The sequence below is a fragment of the Mirounga angustirostris genome, unplaced genomic scaffold (genome assembly GCF_029215605.1).
Source record: "Mirounga angustirostris isolate CCGP_5_RB_7025 unplaced genomic scaffold, mMirAng1.0.hap1 SCAF_10, whole genome shotgun sequence".
Taxonomy (NCBI): Eukaryota; Metazoa; Chordata; class Mammalia; order Carnivora; family Phocidae; genus Mirounga; species Mirounga angustirostris.
Genome location: NW_026991718.1, coordinates 43,543,699 through 43,568,298, shown reverse-complemented (window position 1 = coordinate 43,568,298; position 24,600 = coordinate 43,543,699). Strand labels below are relative to the sequence as shown.

The 24,600-nt window shown below is 39.3% G+C and overlaps 1 protein-coding gene and 1 pseudogene across 6 annotated transcripts in view; both read left to right on the top strand.

Moving 5' to 3' along the window:
* CTNNA2 (catenin alpha 2) overlaps positions 1-24,600 on the top strand; it is a 969,847-nt gene that overhangs the window by 482,577 nt on the left and 462,670 nt on the right. Inside the window, exon 7 of one of the 6 annotated variants that reach the window (XM_064573566.1) lies at positions 22,903-22,938. The exons of the other annotated variants lie outside the window; for them this stretch is intronic. Coding sequence (XP_064429636.1) covers positions 22,903-22,938 — 36 coding nt within the window. The remainder of the gene's footprint in view (positions 1-22,902; positions 22,939-24,600) is intronic. 6 annotated transcript variants of the gene reach the window in all.
* Positions 23,201-23,329, top strand: LOC123852259 (U4 spliceosomal RNA; annotated as a pseudogene).

Here is a 24,600-nt window from a genome sequence, read left to right as displayed (position 1 = left end):
TTTACTTGTTTTAAAGATTTATTTATTTATTCCAGAGAGAGTGTGTGAGCAGAGGGAAGGGCAGAGTGAGAGGGAGAGAGAGAGAGAGACAGAAGCAGACTCCCTGCTGAGTGCAGAGCCCAATGTGGGGCTTCATCTCACTGTCTCACAACCCATGAGATCATAACATGAGCCAAAACTGAATCAAATGCTCAACTGACTGAGCCACCCAGGCACCCCAGAACAAAAGTTTTTAATTTGATGAATTCCAATTTAACTTTTTTTTTTCTTTTATAGATTATTCTTCTGGGGTCAAGTATAATAACTCTTTACCTAACCCTAGATCCTAAAGATTCTCCCCTATTTTTTTTCCAAAAGTTTTATATTTTTCCATTTTCTGTTTAAGCTATGATCCATTTGATGTTAGTTTTTTGTATGAGGTGTGATAGAGGTCAAAGTTCACTTTTTTGCCTGGATATTAGGTTGCTCCATCACCATTTGCTGAAAAAGCAGTGCTTCCTGTTGAATTGCTTTTCTGCCTTTGTCAAAAATCATATGGGCATATTGTGTATATTATGTCAAGGTTCTCTGGTATGTTCTACTGATCTATGTTTCTGTCTCACCACCAATATCACACGATCTTAATTGCTGTAACTATAAAATAAGTTGTGACATTGGTTATATGGATTCTTCCCACTTTATTCTTCTTTTTCAAAATTATCTTAGGTTTTTTAGTTCCCTTGCCTTCTCATATACATTTCAGAATAATCTTGTCTGTATTTACAAGAAATTTTGCTAGAATTTTGATAGGAATTGTGTTAGCCACTATATCAATTTGGGGAGAATTTCCATTTTTATTATGCTGAATTTTCCAACCCATGAACACAGTATATCACTCTATTAGATCATTAAAATTTTTTTCATCAACATTGTGTAGTTTTCAGCATACAAATTCTGCATCTGTTTTGATAGTTTTACATCAAAGTATTTTTGTAAGTAATTATATATGGAATATTTTAATTTTAGTGTCAAATGTTTATTACTAGTGTAAGAAATAGAATTGTGTTTTGTATATCTTATATCCTACAACCTTGCTGAACTCACTTATCAATTCTAATAGTTTTTTGTAGATACATTAGGATTTTATATATAGACAGTCATTCAATCTGCAAACACAGGCTTAGTTCTTTTTTTTTTCCCAATCTGTATACCTTTCATTTCCTTTTCTTGTTTTATGCACTGGCTAGAACTTCTAGCACTATATTAAATAAGAGCGATGAGAATAGACATCCTTACCCCACAGTCTTATGAGAAAAGCATTCAGTCTTTCAATATTAAGTATAATGTTTGCTATAAGTTGGTTTTTTTTTTTGTGTGTGTAGCTACTCTGTCAGATTGAGGATGTTCCCCTCTATTCTTACTTTTCTGAGAATTTTTATCATGAATGAGTGTTGACTTTTATTAATTGCTTTTTCTGCATCAACTGATACAATCATGTGATTTTTCTTTAGCTCATTATTATGATGGATTATATTGATTGATTTTTAGATATTAAATCAGCCTGCATCCCTAGAATAGACTCTACTTGATTACAGTATATACTTGATATGTGTATTATATATTGCTGAACTTATATAAACATTTTGTATATAAGTATATATTGCTGAACCGCATTCACTTTTTCATTAAGGACTTTTGCATATATTTATGATGGATAATAGTGGGTAGTTTTCTTCTACTTCCTTGTCTTCTCTTAGTATCAGAATAATATTAGTTTTATAAAATGACTTGGGAAGTGTTCTCTTCCCTTCTGTTTTCTGGGCAAGATTGTTGGCTTTAATTCTTCTTTAAATGTTTGATGGAATTCTCCAGGAAAACCACCTGGGACAAGAGATTTCCCTTTCATCACTTAGATTAAAGAGTATGTTGTTTAGTTTCTAAATATTATCACTCTGTGAATGATTTTTAGTTTGATTCCACCGAAGTCAGAGACATATTCTGTATAATTCCAGTTCTTTTACATTCTTCTATGGAGTTTGTTTTGTGACCCAGGATATGATCTATCTTAGTATATGTTCTGTGAATACTTGAGAAGAATGTGTATTCCACTATTACTGGGTGGAATGTTCTGGAAAGTTTTATTTGATCCTGCTGATTGCTGGTATTGTTTAGTTCTCCTATATTCCTGCTTACTTTCTATTTAGTTGTTCTGTCAGTTGTTGAGAAAAGAGTGTTGACATCTCCAGAAATAATTGTGGATTTGTCCATTCCTTCTTTCAGTACTGTCAATTCACATATTTTGTTACTCTGATTTTTAATACATACACATTTAGGATTCCTCTATCTTTCTGGTGGATTAACCATTATATATAATGCTTCTCTCTCTATTTTTGGTACATTTCTTTTCTCTGAAGTCTACTTTCTTTAATATTAATATCGCTACTTTTACTTTTACACACACACACACAAACACACACATATATATAATGACTTCAAAACTGCCTATATTGTCACATTTGAAGTGACTTTCTCATTGACAGAAAATAGTTGGATAATATTTTCTTAATCTTCTCTGCCACTTTCTGCCTTTTATTATATATATATAATTACTTCAAAACTGCCTATATTGTCACATTTGAAGTGACTTCCTCATTGACAGAAAATAGTTGGATATTTTCTTAATCTACTCTGCCATTTCTGCCTTTTATTTGATATATTTAGAACATTTACATTTAATGTAATTATTGCTATATTAAAACTTAAGTCTGCATTTTAGTTTTTGTTTTCTGTTTGTTTCCTCTGCTTTTTATTTCTGTTTTCTTTTGTGTGTGTGACTTGAACTTTTTATAAAATTCTATTTTTATTGGGCACCTGTGTGGCTCAGTCAGTTAAATGTCTGTCTTCAGCTTAGGTCATGATCCTGGAGTCCTAGGATCAAGTCCCACAGCAGGCTTCTGCTCAGTGGAGAGTCTGCTTCTCCTTCTGCCCCTCCTCCCCACTCATGCTCACGTGTGCGCAGGCTTGCTCTCTCTCTCTCGCAAAAATAAATAAAATCTTTTTTTTAAATTCATTTTCATTTATATCTCTTTCTGTGACATTTTTCATAATTAACCTAAGCATTACATTATTTACATATAAATTACTGTATGATGTCTACTGATAATGCTGTTTTACAGATTGAGTGAATTGTAGAAACCTTACCTCTCTTTTTGTCCCTTAAGTTCCACACTGTTATAATTATCTCCAGTATTTCCTATACATACATTTAGAACCACATCAGAGAGTATTATGTTTGCTTCAATTATCAAATGTAATTTAGAATACCCAGGAGGAGAGAGAGAGACTATAGTATTTACCCATATTTTTGCTTACTATGTTCTTTCTTCCTTCCTAACATCCCAAGATCTTTAGCCCTTCTTTTAGGGTAGGTTTATTGATGGTAAACACTCTTGCTTTGCCTCCAACTGAGCATGTTTTGATTCCTTCTTCATTCTTAAAGGGTATTTTCTCTCGGTATAAGATTCTAGTTGACAGTTGTTTGTTGTGTTTTGTTTTTGTTTTTGCACTTGAAACAATGTGACACTTACATGGTCTCCATAGTTTCTGAAGAGAAATATGCTGCTGACCGTATAATTCTGGGTCCATTTCTAGGTTTTCTACTCTGTTCCATTGATCTCTATGTCTGTTTTTGTGCCAGTACCATACTGTCTTGATGCCTCCAGCTTTGCTTTTCTTTTTCAGAATTGCTTTGGCTATTCAGGGTCTTGTGTGGTTCCATACAAATTTTAGGATTGTTTGTTCTAGATCTGTGAAAAATGCTGGTGGTATTTTGATAGGGATTGCATTAGATGTATGGATTGCTTTGGATAGTATAGACATTTTAACAATGTTTGTTCTTCTAATCCATGAGTATGGAATGTTTTTCCTTTTCTTTGTGTCATCTTCAAGTTCTTTTATAAATGTTCTATAGTTTTCATAGTAGTGATCTTTTACCTCTTTGCTTAGGTTTATTCCTAGGTATCTTACTGTTTTTAGTGTAATTGCAAATGGGGTCAATTCCTTGATTTCCTTTTCTGCTGCTTCATTATTGGTGTATAGGAATGCAACAGATTTCTGTATGTTGATTTTATATCCTGCTACTTAGACATGTCACTGGAGGCAAGGGAAACAAAAATAAAAATGAACTATTGGGACTTCACCAAGATAAAAAGCTTCTGCACTGCAAAGGAAACAATCAACCAAACTAAAAGGCAGAATGGGAGAAGGTATTTGCAAATGATATATCTGATAAAGGGTTAGTATCTAAAATCTATATCAAAAATCTATAAAGAACTTACCAAACTCAGCACCCCAAAAAAACAAATACTCCAGTTAAAAAATGGGCAGAAGACATGAATAAATAATTTTCCAATGAAGACATCCAAATGGCTAACAGACATGAAAAAATGCTCAACATCACTCATCATCAGGGAAATACAAATCAAAACCACAATGAGATACCACCTCATACCTGTCAGAATAGCTAAAATTAACAACACAAGAAACAACAGGTGTTAGTGAAGATGCAAAGAAAAGGGAACCCTCTTGCACTGCTGGTGGGAATGCAAACTGGTGCAGCTACTCTGGAGAACAGTATGAGGTTCCCTAAAAAGTTAAAAATAGAACTACCCTGTGATCTAGCAATTGCACTACTAGGTATTTACACAAAGGATACAAAAATACAGATTCAAAGGGTACATGTACTCTGATGTTTATAGGAACATTATCAACAATAGCCAAACTATGGAGAGACCCCAAATGTCCATCAACTGATGAATGAATAAAGAAGAAGTGGTGTGTATACACACACACACACACACACACAGTGGAATATTACTAAGACATCAGAAAGAATGAAATCTTGCCATTTGCAACAATGTGGATGGAGTTAAAGTGTATTATGCTAAGCGAAGTAAGTCAGTCAGAGAAGGAAAAATACCATATAATCTCACTCATATGTGGAATTTAAGAAAGAAAACAGATGATCATATGGGAGGGGGAAAAAGGGGGGTAACAAACCATTAGAGACTCTTAACAATAGAGAAAACTGGGGGGTGATGGAGGGAGGTGGGCAGGGGATGGACTAGATGGGTGATGGGTATAAAGGAGGGCACTTGTTACGATGAGCACTGGGTGTTGTATCTAAGTGATGAATCACTGAATTCTACTCCTGAAACCAATATTGCACTGTATGTTAACTAACTAAAATTTAAATAAAAATTTAAAAAAAGAAATAGAGAAATATGCTGTTATTTGAATAGATTTTTTTCCCCATATTGATAAAGTATTGTTTCTCTCTGGCTGCCTTCAAAACTCTTTTCTTTCCTTAATTTTCAGAATTACAGTAATGTGTCTTGTGGATTTCTTTGGGTTTATCGTGTTTCGAGCTTCTTGAACCTCCTGTAGGTTTATATCTTTGGACAAATTTTGGAAGTTCCAGCTACTTCCTCTTTGAGTACTTGTTCAACCCCACCCTCTTTCTTCCCTCCTTCGGAAACTCCAATGACACAACTGTTAGATAGATAGAGGTAGATAGACAGACAGACAGACTTAGTCAGTTACATCCCTAAAAATCCTGAGCCTCTGTTAATTTTTTTTCACTCTTTTTTCCTCTATTGTTCAAATTGGCTAATCCCCCACTTTTTTCTATCTTCTAGTTTACAGATTCTCTCTTCTTCACCTCTCCCCCATTCTGCTATTAAGCCCATCCACTGAGCATTTCATTTTGGTTTTTGTCTTTTTTTTGTTCCAAAATTTGATTTTGACTCTTCTTTATATTTTCTTTTCTTTTCTTTCTTTCTTTCTTTCTTTCTTTCTCTTTCTTCTTTCTTTCTTTCTTTCTTTCTTTCTTTCTTTCTTTCTTTCTTTCTTTCTTCTTTCTTTTTCTTTCTTTCTCTCTCTCTCTCTCTCTTTCTTTCTTTCTTTCTTTCTTCTTTCTTTCTTTCTTTCATGAGACTTTACTTTTTTGATAAGGTTCTCTTTTCATTTGTTTCAAGCATTTTTATAATCACTTTTTGAAGTGTTTTTATCATGGCTGTTTTAAGAACTTTGTCAAATAATTCTGATGTTTCTCTCATCTCATTGTTGCCATCTATTGATTGTCTTTTTCGATCAGTTTGAGATGTTCCAGGTTCTTGGTATGATGAGGTGTAAGTCTCAGTTCCTTTGCTGGCCTAGGTGGGCAGGTGAGGGTAGAGTCAAAGTTTTTTTTGTTTTGTTTTTTTTTTGTTTTTAATAGTGTTTGCCTGGAGTTAAGTGGGTTTTGTCTAAAATTTTCCATGTTAAAGGCTTCCCATTTTCTGATCTTCTGGCTAGAGAAAGCAAACTTTGGTTGGGACTTTTATTTTTGTGTCATTGGTGTGTCCCAGTTGCCAGTTTTCTTCTGATCCAAGTCTGAAACATGAGACATAAAGAAAACCCGGGGAAATTACCTCTGTATTTCTTCTGGTCTTATAGTCCCTAGCCAATATGCACGCTTTCCACCATGCAGAGTATTCTGTCATATATTTTATATATAACAGTCACAGATTTGAGTCATACTTAGCAGGAGCAATAGCGCAAAGGATGTGTGCTGTATCTTTCTAGAAGCAGAAGTGTGTCTTACATTTTTAAGTAAATACCTAAGCATTTTAATCAAAGTTTAAATATAATTTTTCTTGTTATTAGAAGCTTGAAAACATGAAATATCTTAAAGAGTGAAATAAAAGGGATTATTGGAATAAATATTTAATGTTATTACTTGACCAATAGGTTTTTAATTTCATTTTTAACGTAATTTACCAAATCTGAAAGGAATCATATACTTTTTTATCCATACGTTTCATCCAATGTTATTAAATATATGAATGCATATGGGAGTCGTGCAAACGCTCATTATATTTATCCATCACTGTCATTGTCTTGGCATTTTAACCAGGGTACAAAATACCTCTTTGTGATCCCAAGCTACGTGCTTCAACGAAATGTGTAGAAGGCAGAAAAAGAAAGGAATGTATCTTGATTCATTATTAATGAAGCTTTAGGGACTTCCTGAAAAATAATATTTAGGTTTATCCCTTTGGTGCCTGCAGGTATTTCTATTCTCAGGGCAAAAACAATACTCAAAGCTATGCATTCTTTGTAACTGAAAAGGGACTATTATGAAGGGATGCACTGTACATTCTTAGGCTAACCAACTTGCAAAAGGGTAAAAATGGACAATGACAATGCGGAATTCATTTTTCTTACAATTATCCTTGACTGTGGACCTTAGGGGTATACATATCCATGTTTGAAGATCATTGTTCCAAACAAAGTTTGCTTAAGTGAAACATCTAGACTTCCAGCCTAGAAGCTAACAAAAGGCAGATCTCTTTCACTGACCATATTTAGAATTTGTCTTGAGCGGTAATTGGGAATGAATTGTAATGCAGGAAATTTGTCTTATAATTTCATTTATGTATACAACTTAAATTTTATATCCATCTACTAGATTTTTAAAAAATGCCTGAAAAGAAGATAGCTGATAAGTGTTTGTAACTGAAATTTGCAGCAGAATCTTAGGAAAGTTGTGCTTTGATAACACTGATGGAGATGAACTAGGGGGTCTGTGGCTGTTTGTGAGGAAAGCGTGTAATCCGTGTGCATTTATGTGCTCAGAGTGCGAAAACACTCTTGCCCACGTTTTATTCTTAGTAAATACACTTAGTACACTGTTTACAGTGTACCTTTGATGAAACAAAATCAGTGGCTGGGCGGGAAGCAGGGAGTTGATACATGTGTGTGTCTATCCCATCTCCTGGATGGACATCAGAGAAGTGCAGCCAGGCAGGTATCTTAATCCTTTCAGGCTGCTGTTAAACAGAAAGACATCGACTGGTGGCTTTATAAGCAACAGATCCTTTGATCTCACAGTTTTGAGGACTAGGAAATCCAAGATCAAGGTGCCAGAAGTTTCCGTGTCTGGTGAGAGCTCACTTCCTGGTTCATAGACAGTCATTTTTTGCTGTGTCCTTGCATGGTGGAAAGGGTCAAGGATTCTCACTGGGGCCTCTTTTATGAGTATGAATCCCATTCATGAGGGCCCCACTCTGAAGACCTAATTTTCTTCCAAAACCCCCGCCTCCAAATACCTTCACACTGGGGATTAGGTTTCAACATAGGAATTTTGAGGGACGCAGACATTCAGTCTATAACAGAAGGGGTGTGGCTTGGTATTGTATGGGAGGAAGAGGATAGAGGTGTCTGTCCTCTGCTCTCCTGTCCTATGTCACTGTGGCCACTTAGTTCTCAAGAAAGAAAGTCAAGGCTATGAAATGAATGAAAGTCTCTTGCTATAGTTAGGTATAAGACTTTTATCAAAACCAATAGCTTGAAACAGGTGACAGGCATTGAGGTGCCTATATGCAGGACAGTTTGAAAGAAAGAACTCATCCATGAAAATCAAATAAACTAATTCAGTTCCTGACCTGACCCCCAAAATCACATAACTTTACTCTTGGAGAAATGTTCTTCCATCAGATGAATGGGCACAGCCTTGCCCCAGTGTTTTGCCTCTGGCCTTGGCCTCCTCCGCTCCTCCTTCTGATCATCTTCCTCCCATACTCACTGTTACCCGTTAGTAATCATCAGAGTTTTGCAGACATGAGAATGTTGGGGCGGGGGGTGGGGTGGGGTGAGTTGTTTTCAGGCTATAGGACACACTCTTTTATCTCATTAATAGTGACCTGCAACCTTGGTTGCACACTTAAATCCCGTAGGCAGCTTTGTAAATTCCCAAAGCACAGGCCCTTCTTCATACCAATTAAAGCAGATTCTCTATGGATAGGACCAGGTATGTACATTTTTTATACCTTCTTAGGTGGTTTGCATGTACAAGGGGGGTGAGAACTGATGAACTAGAACATACCCAATCTAGTTGAATCCCACAAACTAAATCTTCTCCCTTTACAGAGAGAATTCTGTGACCCACCCCCAAGATGGCTCATAAACTCAGGAAAAGGGTGCCCCTGCCCTAAGCTATGTGATTTGGAGGCCACTGCTCTGGCCCTCCTCTAGCTGTGCTCCTCTCCAGGCATAAAGAATCCATGTACTCAGGAGATGTGATTTTTGGGGCCCTATGCCTCCATCCTACACCACACTCTAGGTACCAAAGCCTTTGAGTTGATTGACTGTCCAATAACTCTGCACCTCCTTGTGGGGTCTGCGGGACTTCTTGCCTGGGGCAGACAAGCAGCAGGGCTGTGTCCCTCCTCGGCTGCCCCAAATGTGCTCACTTGTAGGGAAGAGCATGTAGATGGCTTTGGACATTGGGGCTAGGTGTCCATAGTCATGGCTACACAGCCCCTTACAAGGGGCTATGCTTTGAAGCTGGGGGTAGGAAAAAAAGGGGGGCGGGCCTTGAGGTGGTGAGTAGTGAATGAGGTCCCAGGCTGACTCTCTAGGTGCTGCCTTTGAGAGGCTGGGAAAATCCAACTCAGAACCTGGCCTTCCCAGGTGTTACAAAGCTGTGCTTGATAAGAAAGGAGAATTTAAGTTTATTTGCTTGATTTATAGCATTCAAATACTTTAAAATATGGTATTTGTGTTTCCACATTCACTCTTTGCAGGGCTCTGGAAACGTGAGAGTCTGGCATATAACTAACTGCTCCTACCTTGTTCTATTTCTTTGGGCCTATATTCGATGGCCGGAAGGTGCTGGCCTGAAAAATGCTTTGTGACCCTCTGATACCTCTCTCCCATTATTCACAGGGTCCCTGCCCAGCTGACATTTAGCCCCTTGATTTTTCTCTCTCGCTTCCTGCTAGCCTGATTGTAGTGCTTTCTTCTCTTGCATGGGCTCATATATGGTGGTCTAATAAGTACCAAATACATGGGGTTTGGTGAGATATGATTTCTGGTTCTGGTTGCCACTTGTGTGACTTTAGGTGACATTCTTAACCTTTCCAAACCTTGGCTTCTCTGTCTGTAAATCAGAGTTAGCAGTACCCCCCTGGCTCAGGGGTGGAAAAGATTAAACGAGGAAACCACAGAAACATATGACAGCTCCTAGCACAGTGCCTAGAGGTAACAAGAATTCAGTAAATAATTGCCTCCCTTTCTCAAGGTCAATTCATTTAAAAATAACAGTTCTCCTTTACCTCCTTCATTCACATTTTCTGGACTAAATAACTGAATTATTGCCATTTCTCTTCTTGTGATTCACTTTCCAACTCAGTTCTGCCTCCATGTGTGGATGTGTGTGTGTAGATGTGTGTGTGTGTGTGTGTGCGTGCGCGTGCACTATGTCCTTCATAGATCAGAGTGACCGCTAACCTGCCATCAGAAGTCTGAGCACTTGAGTTTTTTATGAGGAGTAGGGTTTCATATTTCTCCCTCTGCCAGTATCTTTCTCCCCACACACAACTACCAGACTGTGTAGTTTTTCTGAAGTGACAGTGGTAGAATTGGTATGTGGGTGGAGCTTGGTGGTTGGGCTGGGTGTACTCAGCTGGTGGCGCTCAGTACGTGATGGCAAACTGAGGCAAGATCGACTCCAGTCTACTGATGTTAACCGAGCCCTATCATAACCTACATTTAGTGCTTCACAACGAGGCCGAAAGCCCCTTGTTCAGTACCTTCCTGCGCGTATCGGGCCACATGTTGTAAGTGTTTAGTAATTGCTGTCAGATGAAAATTAAGTAAATGACAAATAATGCAAGTAGGAGTTGCAGCCCATTTTACATTCAGTAACAGCTGAGCTGTTACTGTCTTTGTTGAATATTTGAATAAACTGTAAGAATAAATGAAATGAATGAACCAGGAATGAATGGTGAAAAAATTGTGTCCTGAGTGGGTAGGATGCTACACTGAGGTGACTTCTGTGTTTAACTGTTGTGTGCATGACAGAATTTAACTCGTCTTTCAGTGTCCCCATCTATAAAATGGGTCCATGGTATCTGCTCAAGTGGGAAAATGTTTAATAAAACTAGATGCTCTGCCTGAGTGCTGTGAATTCTTGGGGGTTGCTCTCAATATAAGATATTATCAGAACACTTGGCTGTGCATATACTAGTTCTTAAAAAAGGAGAGATTTTAATATGATTTTTATTATTATTATCATTGTTTGAAATTCTCCTTTGTCATCCAACACTTGTGTTTGTCTTTGTCCAGGCCTTACCCAGTCTGTGCATATATGTGGGTGGAATAAAACTGGCTCTAAATGAGGACAAGGGACCATCTCAGTTCAGACACTGTAGTGCTTAATGGGAAACCAGGTCCTAAGGCCTGTGCAGTGACTGGAAGTTGCCCTACAGCCCTGACAAAAAATGAGGCTGCTGATGTTCTGGCCTAGGCATAGACATACTTTATCACCACCAAGCCCCATGAACCTCAAATAAAGCAGAATGGAACCATCAGGCCATGGCTTAGAATTGGAAATGGAGAGCAAGTTCACATAAAAGTAAAGCATCATTGGAAAGCTTTTTGGAGAATATTAGTTAGGATACGTGTGAAGATGCTGTAACAAAGAAACCTGTAAATATGTGACGGTGGAAAGCTAAGCGAGAAGTCTAGGGTAGCAGGTGTGAGATGCCTTCCTGCATGAGCCTTCCATTTATGAGCCCCGCTGCTGCTCATGTTGCTGTTTCCTAGCTGTGGGAACATGGAGAAAGTCCAGGGCAAGTGCTCTGTATAAGAAATGACCTTGAAATTCTACACATCATCTTAACTCCTATCCCATTGCCCCAAACTTGATCACATGGCCACACATGCAGAGGATGCTGTGTAGTACAATCTCCAGCTAGGAGGCCATATGCCCTGTAAAATTCATAAAAAGGAAGAAGGAGGTATGGTCAATAGGAGACAGTTTAGTGTCTCTGCCAGAGGAAATCAATGGTAGGAAGCAGATGTGTTCAATTCTACTATTTTTTTTATGTGTGTATATTCTAATAGAACACTCTGGTTACAAATAATGAGAGAAATAAAAAAGGATGTGTTGTCATTGTGATGAGCACTGGGTGACGTATGGGATTGTTGAATCACTGTATTGTACACCTGAAACTAACATAACACTGTATGTTAACTAACTGGAATTAAAAACTTAAAAAAAAAAAAAAAAAAAAAGTATTGTCAGAGTACCTGCAAAGCAGTGAGGGAGAAACCATAGAAGTTGAAAGGTAGGCATGGCTGGATTGGACCTTGCAAAGATGGTGATGGGAGGTGTTTCCATGTTTAAACCCGCTCAAGGGACCCCTGTGGTTGGAGTTGGGAAACCTTTCACCTCTTGCACTGAAGTCATTTGGCTACATCTGTATGTGTGTTCATTCAGCCCTACCAATAACTGGATTTCTCTGCTTATTCCTTTTAATTTACACTGGTAGATGAACTGCCTTAGGCCTTGACCTTACTTTTAAAAGCACTGTGATTTCTTCCTCCATGGTTAACTAGAAAATTCTTTCGTTGTTTTGAGTCAGGTCACACGGGTGCTGGGTCACTGGCCAAACTATGGGGTTAGTCCTTTCAGCTGGTGGTGCTATAGAAAAGAGAGTGTTAGGAAAAAGAGTTGGCAAGGATAGCACCATCTCTAACACATTAACTCCTGGCTACTCAAAGTATTATCCAAAGACCCAGCATCACCTGGGAGGTCGTTAGAGATGCAGAAGCTCAGGCTTCACCCCAGACCTGCTGTAGGGCTGCCTTAACCAAGTACCATGAACCGGGTGGCATCACTACCATAATGTGTCATTTCGCAGTGCTGGAGGCTAGGAGTTTGAGATCAAGTTGTTGGCAGGGTTGGTTTCTTCTGTTGTCTGTGAGGGAGAGTCTGTCATGTGCCTTTCTCCTTGCTTTTGCTGGCAATCTTCGGCATTCCAGATGCATCATCCAGATCCCCACCTTCATATTCACACGGCATGGCATTCTCCCTGTGTGCAGGTGTGTTTTCTCATGGCATTCTTTTTATAAGGACACCAGTCATCTTGGATTGGGTCCCACACCACTCCAGTATGACTTCATTGTAACTCAACTAATTACATAGACAGTGACCTTATTTCCAGGTAAGTTTGAAGTACTAGGAGTTAATACTGCAACATATGAATGGGGGGAGGGCACAATTCAACCCACAACCACTGAATCAGAATCTATACTTGCAAAGATAGGTAAGTTGTAAGCATATTCAATTTAAGAAGAAATACCCTAAAGTTCTTCAAAACCTGGTATGCTACCAACATGCTTCCTGCTACCCTAAATGTGTGAGAGAAAACACTCTCAACTTGGATCCCTGGATTTTGGCTCTACCTTAGAGACTTTGAGTGCTAAGCCTTGCATCAGGCCCATATTCAGCACTCAGTAAATACTTATTGAATTAAAGAAAAAAACTTGCCCAATGGGCTTTCATGTCTAAAATAGAGATACCCACTTCACAGGAATATTGTAAAGGTTGTATCATTTATTAGATATATTTTAAAAAGTAGAAAGTGTTACTATATCTGTCAGGGTCCAGTCAGGAGACTAAAAAAAACCAGTTGATTTGAACAGGAAATGTTTTATATAATTAATTATCTATGAGAGGGGAGTAACTACAAAGGCATAAAGAAAACTCTAAAGAAGACTTTAAGGGTGAGAGAGAATGTGCAAGGAAGGAACAAATTCAGAAGGAAGGACCTTATTCTCAAATCTTGTGTTCAGACTTCATTGGAGAAGGTGTGCTTGCCCCCCACTAGATGGCAGAGAGCTTTAATGGGTTGCCCTGGGGTGGAGTTGGTTGACAGTCCCTGGAAAGAAAATATTCTCCTTAGGATAGGCAGGTGGATGCTGGTGAGTGGGACCACAGGAAAGGCTGAGGTTCTGGGAGCCAGTTTCCAGTCTAAATCAGGAGAGCTGCAGTGAATTGGTCACTGACCTGGAGCCAGCCCTGAGCACCAAGGGAATGTGTGCACCACTGGATGCCCGCATACAACACCAGCGGTAGCCCTGTGGTAGGAAGGAGGCAAAGGAAGAGAAACGGAAGCACACCATCACTAGGAAGAAAAGACCCTTCCTCCTGCAGTGCCCCTCCAGCACCCTCTACTGGCATCATTCAACATCATGCCTGTTGCGAAGGAGAAATGGGAAAGGTTCCAGCCCCCTCCTGCACCACAAGTACTGAAGGATACATTTTGGAGCTGAGAGGCTGAGACTGATAACTGGCAAACACACTATGCAAATATAAAGTCTTTTTCCCAGTACTTACATCAACTATGGTGGCAGAGAATAAGGGAAATAAAAAATGGGGAATGATTAATGCTTCATCAAGTATACCAAAACTTTAGTCTCCCAGCTTTTCTCTAGTTGCACACACATAGAACCTGCTTTGTCCACCCACATTACCTCATGTGATTTGTTGGAGGGCATCAGAGGTGGCATGAATTTTGAAGGGAGAAGTTGCTAATAAAATTGGAAATGGAGCAAATATTGATGACAATATCCACCTGTCCATATATGTGCGATGTGATCCCCAAAGCATCCCTAGGGCCTCATACTGCTCCCTCGTTATTTGGGACCCCTTCCTCTGGGTTCTCTTCCTTAGGGTGTTCTCCCTGGGCTCAAGGCCATTTCTGCCATAGCTGAGCTCAACTACACAATCCCAGGCCATCCCATCATTGCCCTTGAACTGTCAGCTCCGTGCAAATGACTCATAGACATATTCCTCTAGCAAGGCTGCTCTTCTGAGCTCCTATACAAGTCATCTTAAAGCTGATCTTGAATGTCTCAAAGGGAGCCCCTAATTCAACATCCCCGAGCCAAATTCATTTATGTCACTAGCTGTCCTTCTCTCTCAAAGAATGGCACCATTGGTCTGCAATATCTTTCTCTTTTCTCCCTTCTATAGGATTTCTGCTATCCAGTCCCTGGATCTTCTCCCCTAAACATCTCTTAAATTTGCTTAGTTCTGTCCATCTACAGCAGCACAACAAAATTCAGGTTATATTCACTATGACGTAGATCACTGAAATAGCCTCCCAACTACTCTGTAAGCAACCACTCTGGCCTCTTAATATGAATCTGATTATAGCGCCCTCCACTTCTGTTTGTCCTCACTGCTTAAATTTGGCAGTGGCTTCTCACTGCTCTTAGGATAAAGACAAAAGCCCTTGCCATGACTCAAAATCCTGCATGGTCCAGTTCCCCTTCACCTCTAAGCCCGACTTCATCTCTAGCTTTCCCTTGCCCTTTCTGCATCAGCTACACTGGCTTTTTTCCAAGGCTCAGTCCACTCTTTCAGCCTACACAGCCTTTGCAAATGCTGCTGGCTCTGCCTGGGATGCTCTTTGGACCTTGTCTTAATCACTCCCTGGTTACTGTATCTGTTTCAAACGTCCCCATTCTGAGCTTCTGTAACATTGTGGGAGCTACTTCTACCTGACAGCACTTTTCAGTGTTAAATGTTGTATTTACTAGTTTGATTATTTCATTGATAATGTCTATCTATTCCTACACTGTAAGATCTACTTGGGCAAGATACACATTCATTTTTTTCTCAGTATTCTCAATACCTAGTCCAGTGCCTTCCTTTTAAGCAAATTAATGGATCTAAATATTCATGTGCTAAAAATTCTTCCTAAAATTCACTCACCTACTCATTTATCCCTTCAACAAATATTTATTGAGCAACTATATGAGTTTCCCATTGTGTTAGGGATTGTGCTTTTGGAGCTGAACAAAATAGACAAGAATCTTGCTCTCTTGGTGTGATCATTCTTGTAGGAAAGGACACAAAAACTTATAACCGTAGAAAATAGATTGCAATAAGATCAATGAAGAAAGCAGAATAGGGTGGTGTGATTAAAAAAATGAGTATGAGACAGAAAAATGACATTGTGAGAAGAGTTGCATTGAGTGAGCAGGCTCTCTGAGGAGATGCATTTGAGCTGGACTTTTATATTGAGAGGGAGTCAGCTCCTGAAGGTGGTAGCAGTGAGTGCCAGGCAGAAGACACAGCAAGTGAAAACCCCCTAGGATGGGAATAGGTTCAGTATGATGAAGAAGTAAGGGAAAAAATTAATGTGTTGTTACTTCTAGGATTAACAAGGGCAAGGCTTTGACCCAGAGGCATACATCTTAGCATCCCTGAATGTGAGATTAGAGGGTGCCTTAGAAAACCCAATTTTTCAAAGGGGGAGCATTGGCACTTTTTTTGGACAATTTTTTGTGCAGATCCGTTATCACAGTACAAACCGTGTATCATTTCTAGCTTCACTGCTGCGCCGCCTCTCCTAACCCCAGGGGCACCTTGTACATCGAAAACCACCTGAATGCTATTCTAGACATTGGGCAGGTAGAGGACCTGCCTGCTGGCCCCTCCGCATGCCAGCGAATACGCCCAGACTTTGTTGATCCCCAGATGCCAGCATTCTGTCCGTGTCACACATACACCTGTCAGTAGGGAGTGGCACTGGTCTTGATTAGAAGTACTGGAACTTTCTGATTTTACAGATGTGGAAACTGAGGCCTTATAAAGAGAAGCAAATATGTGGCAGGACTCGGTCTTTCTGATTCCATGCCTACTGTTCTACGACAAGAGCTGAGCTATCATCCTTTTTTGTTCCCTCCCTCGTCATAGTTGTTTTTGGCAAATGAAAAACAAGCAAACCAAAACCATAAAAAATACTGTGTAAAAGAAGAATTTTCGCCTAATTTTCCTCTTCGATAAATTCAGATTTCTATGCATGACATTTTCTTTTAATGGTCCTTATCTGTGCTTTGAGGGAAGGTAAACTTGAAAGCGTACCTTCTGTTCAATGCTGCTTCAGACAAGGAAGTTTAATTTAATGCAATAAACATTCTTCAGTTGCTCACCGCAGCCTGATGCTGTTGGCAGTGTTTAATCTGCCAAAGCACATTGTATATTATCATTCGGATGCAAAATAATTTATGGCTATAACTCCCTGTGCATTTACATGAGTAAATCACTTGATCTTTATTTATTTATTTATTTATTTATTTTTTTTTTTTTAAAGATTTTATTTATTTATTTGAGAGAGAGAGAATGAGAGACAGAGAGCATGAGAGGGAGGAGGGTCAAAGGGAGAAGCAGACCCCCTGCCAAGCAGAGAGCCCGATGCGGGACTCGATCCCGGGACTCCAGGATCATGACCTGAGCCGAAGGCAGTCGCTTAACCAACTGAGCCACCCAGGCGCCCCTCACTTGATCTTTATAAGAGGATATGATTGTTGTTTAATTTTTTACTTTGCTTAACTTTTGAAATGTTAGTACAATTGCAATTTCATATTTGTTTTAGATTAACCTTGTAATTAAAAAATAAGAGATGGAAGTGTGTGCTGTGTGTGTATGTGTTCGTGAGTCTAAAGATTGCATGTGGTATCTTTGGAGATCTTAAATCATAGAAAATCATCAATTTGTGAACTTGTCCCTTATTTTTTGAAGCAACCAACATCACTTAAATCAAATTATGTCAAATGAAATGAATAAGAAAATTGGATCTTTCCACGTGAGAGTTTAATAATAATAATATCCACAAAAAAGCTTATTTTTAAAAAGCAACCCAAAAAGAAATTATGCAAAAAAGCAACGGATGATGACAGCTTCTTGAGAAAAGTGTAAAGACCTTCAGTGTGTTTTCTTTGAAGGCAATAATGCTCATCTGTGTTTGTACATTCTATGTATTTATTAGGAAATCAGCCTCATTAATTTTATCATGTCATTGACAGACAGATGCATACTTATTTTTGTTTATACATTTATATATTCATTAAGTGTGATAAAGAGATAATGGAAATACTAACATTAAGCCTGCATTATGTGCCATCACAGTTCCCAGTGCTTTGAAGTTATTCTAGCAGTTTTTTAGTTCTGGTGAGACCACAAAATGTGGGATCAGAGTTTCCTAGTGGTAGAGAAGTTTTGATAATTTGTAAAGCCTGCTTGTATCAAGGACCTATTCCAAGGAAGAGCAGTCTTAATGAAATATTGTGAATTGTACACAATTAATATTGTGAGTTTTTATCAAAACTGAAACTGATCCAAAAATGTGTAGACAAGAAGTCTTTTGCAGACCTGCCTTAATGCATAAATATTAGTTTGCAGAAAGCACCCCCAGGGATTGGAGTATACCCAAAGTGCTTGAAAAATTTGCACCTGTCTTTTTCATACTTTATTTTTGTAGATCCTTTCTCATTGCCAGTGAAAAGGTGAATCTCAGCTCAGTCATTTTAATTAGTGACAATTGAGTTCATATAATTTAAAGGCTTATGTATTTTTTTCTCTATTGTGATAAGGAAAATCTATTTTCCAATGATTTGCTTTATCTCATACATTGAAAAGATACCTAAGAAATAACCTTAAAAATCCTATCAGGGCTCTCCAGAGTGAGTTTCCCATAGGGCAGTTCGATATGCTATTGTGTTAGCATTTGCTAATTGCTGCATAACAAATTACCCTAAAACTTAGTGGTTTAAAACGATGTTTATTATTTCAGAGTTTCTCTGAGTCAGGAATCTAGGTATGGCTTAGCTGGATCCAGTGGCTCAAGGTATCTCAAAAAGCTGCAATCAAGGGGTTAGCCAGGACTCTCGTGGTCTTAAGGCTTGGCTAGGGGAAGACCCACTTTCAAGTTCATTCATGTAGTTGTTGTCAGGAGTTAGCTTCTTGCTGGCTGTGGGCTGGGGACCACCCTCAGTTCCTTGTCAAATGGGCTGTTCCATAGGTCAGCTCACAACATGGTACATGGCTTCATCAGACTGAGCAAACCAAGAGTCAGAAGAAGGAGATCACAGCAACTGATAACCTGTTATTGGAAATAACACCCCAGTTGCCTTTGCCATATTTTATTCATTTGAAGCTAACCACTTGGTCCAACCCACACTTAAGTAGGAAGGTTATCCAAGTGCATGGAAATCAGGAAGTGGGAATTGTTGGGAGACATTTCACAAAGTATCTATCACAGGTAGTAATGTTATAAGAGATTGATGATCAAAAAATATTGTGAAATTCCAGAGTTGGACCAAGTTTTGGCCAGGACTTTCAGAGTTTTGGGCATTCTAATTTGGTGGGAAGGAAAGGGGGCAAGGAATATGGTAGTCGTGTTTCCTCAATCCTGTTTGCACAGTCCTTTTTGTTGGTAGAGGGGCATATTTAACTACCTTTTCTCAGCACATTTGGAGAACTGCTGTCCAGCATGTTCACTTGATGCACATTTATGATGTTACTGAGGACTAGGGAGTCGCCTTGCCATTGGCTGCAAAACATGGAATCAGTGCAGGTCACCTGAAGCTCTGAGGCTCTTTCCACCTTAATTAAATACTCTTTAAAGTCAGTACTCTTTCCTCAGACTTTGTGGATGGCAAAACCCAGACTGTGGCTAATTCTGCCACTTCTGTCTCTGGCTCCCTCCCACAGCCCCGCAGGAGTTGGAGAGTCACCCATATCCACTTTACTCTGGAAAGAAAGATGTTAGAACTTCACAGTTCACTTTTAAAAAGGTTACCAACTCTTGCTGGAAAACATGTTGACTCAGTGTTTTTACATTTTGCCCAGATCGCTCCTTTAAAAATGTATCTTCTGTGCTTTGGCAGTTCATGTATAGAAAGATTATGTTACTATTTAACTTTTTATTTGGACCTTTAGTGGCCTGTGTACTTTGTTCTCAGACAGAGGCCTTGACCTCCTGGACATGACCATGGGTGTCTTCATCTCCCTCCCCATTGCTGGTGAAGGCAGTGTCCAGGGCATCTTTCTAAACGGGTTCTGATCATTGGCGGGTTGAGTAGTATGTCATGGGACTGGGTTTGGGGCAAAAGTATAGTTATTGTTAGGTTATAGTTACATGTCTGAACACATGAAGAATGCTCTTTTATATTTAGGCTTGAAAATTACTTTTTCTCATTTTCTGCCACTTGAGAAAAGATTCTGTTTGTCCCTTGAGGGCAATGAAGAGGGGTTTAGGAGAGGATATTTAGACAGTACTTATTTCTTTGATGCTGGGCCTACTTCTCTGTAGCAGTACTTGTGAATTAGGTTAAGTCTGGTGTGTGTGTGTGTGTGTGTGTGTGTTGTTTCTCCACAGGTTTGTGCTTCTTTCCTCTTCATGACTCCTGTAATTTTATTAGCCATTCTTTTAGCAAAATGAGAAAAAGAGACTTAGCATGACACGATGTGAGTCTTACAATGCAAGCCGCCAGAAATCTAGAAAAGGATGGTTCTTGGTGGAATATTGCTTCAGTACTAATCTACAGGTGGCTGATGCATCTAGAATTTCTTTAGTTCCATAAGTTATTAAAAACTGTAGTAAATTGTGGTTCTTGCTAAAAATGTTGCACATCTGTACTTCACGTGGAAACAGAGGACTTTTCTAAATAGGGACCTTTCCCTTTTGTCATGCAGAAAACATTTATGTATGTCTAAGTGTTATGTGGGCCAATCCAAGGATTAGATTGGAGCAAGATTATATAGATTATAAATTATATCTGTCTATATATATAGATTGTAAATAATCTGGAGCAATTATTTATTCATTAATGACTTTTGAAGGTGAGCAGATGTTTCCATTTGCTCATTTTGGTTCATGGCCCATTCAAGCAATTGGTATTGCAGTGTGCATGTTTCTGTTATAGATACACCATATAGTCCAATACATTGAAGAAAGAGAGAAACTTACAATAAAAACATAGGATTGCTGACAGCAATCAGTATGCCTGGAGCTCATGGTGACTTTAGCATTACGAAAATGTTGATAGCATTACATCTGTTGTGTCTGAAAAGTGCCAAGAAATGATGCTAATTTATAATGAGGGGGGAGTGAAGACAGATATGGCAAGGAAAAATAGTACATACTAGGAGATAGTCAAGTAAATAGTAATTTGTTAAGTTTTATTCATATCCTATAAAAAAAGTGCTGTCACAGGGCGCCTGGGTGGCTCAGATGGTTAAGCGTCTGCCTTCGGCTCAGGTCATGATCCCAGGGTCCTGGGATCGAGTCCCACATCGGGCTTCTTGCTTCTTGGGAGCCTGCTTCTCCCTCTGCCTCGCTCTCTCTCTCTGTCTCTCATGAATAAATAAATAAAATCTTTAAAAAAAAAAAAGTGCTGTCACAGACTCTGGTTTGGTTTATAAATCAACTATGTATGTTGCACATCTGTACTTCATGTGGAAACAGAGGACTTTTCTAAATAAGGACCTTTCCCTTTTGTCATACAGAAAACATTTGTGTATGTCTAAGTGTTATGTGGGCCAATCCAAGGATTAGAATGCAGTAATAGAATAAAATAAGCCCTCTGACTACCAGTGAACTTTGCAAGGCAAAGGGCAGGTCATGAGGCAGAAAAGCAGAGGTAAAAGAGCAGAGAGGAGGAGGCAGATGGTAGGAAATAATAGAGAAAATGATGCTTATAGTTATCACAGATGCCTCTCAGTTTTTAAAATTTTGAATGCCTACATCTTTGAGAAGTTTATACACTTTTTAAAAAATGCCTTTTTTCCTTTCCTTTTATTTTCATTCCTTTTACTTCTCATCCTACTACCAATATGCCTTATTTTTTTTCCTTCCCAAATTCTTCATTGTCAGTATATGGTGTGTGACTAAGACCACTAGGTTGGACAGACTATGCTCTCCAAATAACAAAACAGCAAAAGTTTACAGGATGTCAAGATGTAGCCTTAAGGACAGAGAGAGTTTGTACCTATGCCTGAAAGAGTCCCTGTCCACACTCCATTCTTCCTTCATCGCCGGCTGTTCTTTGAAGATAAAATTTTGGAAGTTCATTTCTTAATCCAGGCTCATTGCATATTTGAACTGACATCAGTCACTTATATACTTACAGTATATTGGGAATGTTTTAGATTCAGGAGTGTTTCCTGAGCCTGAATTGTGTTAAGTAGAATACGTTGATGTGCTGATCCCTGCAAGGGAGAAAGATGACAAAATAAGAAGTTTGTGGGTGAAACATCTAACTGCTTGGCAGTGTTCTAGGACCAGTCTGGAGTGTCCCCGGACGCCTTCATCCAGTGGCACTGTATTAAGTTCCTATTGCTGCAGTAACAAATTATCACATGCTTAGTGACGTAAAACAACACAAATTTATTATCATACATTTCTGGAGGTTCAGATGTCCAGAGTGCATCTTACTGAGCTAAAATCCAGGTTTTGACAGGGCTGTTTGTTTTTTTTTTTTTCTCTTCGAGTCTTTAAGGGAGAATCCATTTCCTTGCCTTTTCCGGCATTATGAGACCACCCACATTCCTTGTCTCATGGTCCCTCTCTCTGTCTTCAAAGTCAACAGCAGTGGGCTCTCTCTCTTGCTTTCTGCAGCTGAAAAAATTTTCTGATTTTAAGGACTCATGTGATTCACCCACCTGAATAATCCAGGTGATGTCCCCATCTCAAAATCTTGAATCACATGTAAGTCCTTTTTGCCATGTAAGGTAATGTTCACAGGTTTCAGGGATTAGGATGTGGCCATGTTTGGGAGAGAGATGGCAATTACTCTGCCTACCACAGGCAGACTAACTAGAAAGAAAAAAAAAAAAAAACAAAACCTCTTTCTGACCTGTATCTTGTCTGGGAGTTGCTTTTTATTAAATGGCCTCAGTTAACAACACTCTCAGTCCCAGTCATATATTTCTACCAACACTTAATGCTGTCTCTCTGCTGTGATCGATGGGAACCAGTTGCCTTATCAGCATCCCTTCCAAACTCTAGCTGAGCTAGCCACAAGAGAAATCTAAGTCAAATCTTTGATTCCTTCCTGATGTTTATAAATTCTTGATTCCTACCTTTCCATCCCCAACAGGACTCTTAAATTTTGTCAGCCATCATCATGGCTTGCCCTCCAGGGGGCAGTAGCATTTTGGGGACCTTCAGCAGCAACTTTTCCAGGCCTCTCCCTTTTACAGAGGAGCAGACTAGGACTCAGAGAAGGAAAAGAAATTAGCAAAGATGGGGCACCTGGGTGGCTCAGTCGTTAAGCGTCTGCCTTCGGCTCAGGTCATGATCCCAGGGTCCTGGGATCGAGCCCCGCATTGGGCACCCTGCTCCACGGAAAGCCTGCTTCTCCCTCTCCCACTCCCCCTGCTTGTGTTCCCTCTCTCGCTGTGTCTCTCTCTGTCAAATAAATAAATAAAATCTTTAAAAAAAAAAAAAAGAAATTAGCAAAGATATACAAACTTAGATCTGCAGTTGCCCAGGACTGGGCCTCTGTGGCGGACTTCCGCCACACAATACCTAAGTAGAGCTTTGTGCAGTGGCAGTATCGTAGCCAATGAGGTTTATCCGAGGCACGATTATTGCTAATTGAAACAATACCTAAGTAGAGATGACTCAACATGGGCCTCAGTCATTTAAGAAGGCACTCCTAGGCGAATTTTCCAGATAGGAGTGTAATGCAAATAGGGAGCATTTGTACTAACAAAACCAAATCAGAGGGTGCTTTTTTCTTCCTTTTAAAAACTAATCCTTAATTAATCAGAAGATGTTGTAATGGGAACAGGCCTTTATGCAAGGCATATCCCTTAGCTAAGATTTGGAGGGAGGAGGAATCATATGGAGAAATCCATGGGAAAAATCTCATTACGCATGCTTTTAAGGTCTGGGCATAGAGATTCAGTTTCCATGTGTCTCCTTACTTTAATTGGTGAGTTCAGTGACCAAAGATAATATTCAGGCTACCAGAGATTTGGTTCTAAATATAATCTCATAGGAAGGGCCATATTCAAGTGTTTTTGTGAAGTCCATTTCTCTAAAATGCTATCTCCTATGGTCCCTTAATTTCTAAGTTGTACACATTTCTTTTGCAGCTGTGATGTGTGTTTCTGAGAAATCTCGTTGTTCAATTGTTGCTATTGATTATTCTCTCATGTATGAGCTGACCAGGGAGGAAACAGAGGAGATGGCCGGTTTCCATGACCTGAAATTCAACTTGTCCGAACCCATTTAATACAGGCTGCAACTCCTTTGGTGTATTTGTGGCTGGTGTTCAAATTCACAGTGGCCTCAAGACGTCCTCTAGTGACACATCCGTTTTCCATAGTCATAGTTTACACGGTTCAAGATGTTAAATCAGGTAGTGTTTTCCTAGACTACTGTGCCAGGAGATGAACACTATTGTGCTTTCACTGTCTGAAGAAAAATTCAGATTGCCATTACTTTCAAAGGGCAGACAGAGCCATAAAAGAGAAAGGTGGGAGCTATGCAACTAGTTTAGAAAAAAAAAAAAAACAACTTGATACTATTTTACTGACATTTCATATCAATACTCCAACAAATCCTAGCACTGATTAGATCCTTTTCTGCCTTTTTTGGCTAAATTTCTGGATTTAGTAGCTCTTTTTTTTTTTTTTAAGATTTTATTTATTTATTTGACAGAGAGAGAGACAGCGAGAGAGGAAACACAAGCAGGGGGAGTGGGAGAGGGAGAAGCAGGCTTTCCGCCGAGCAGGGAGCCCGATGCCGGGCTCGATCCCAGGACCCTGGGACCATGACCTGAACCGCAGGCAGATGCTTAACGACTGAGCCACCCAGGCACCTCTGGATTTAGTAGCTCTTGTTTCCCCCCCACACCCCGGAAAGCATTTATTCAGTACTCACCATGTACCAGGAATGGTGCTCAGGACAGGTGAGATATGGTCCCTGC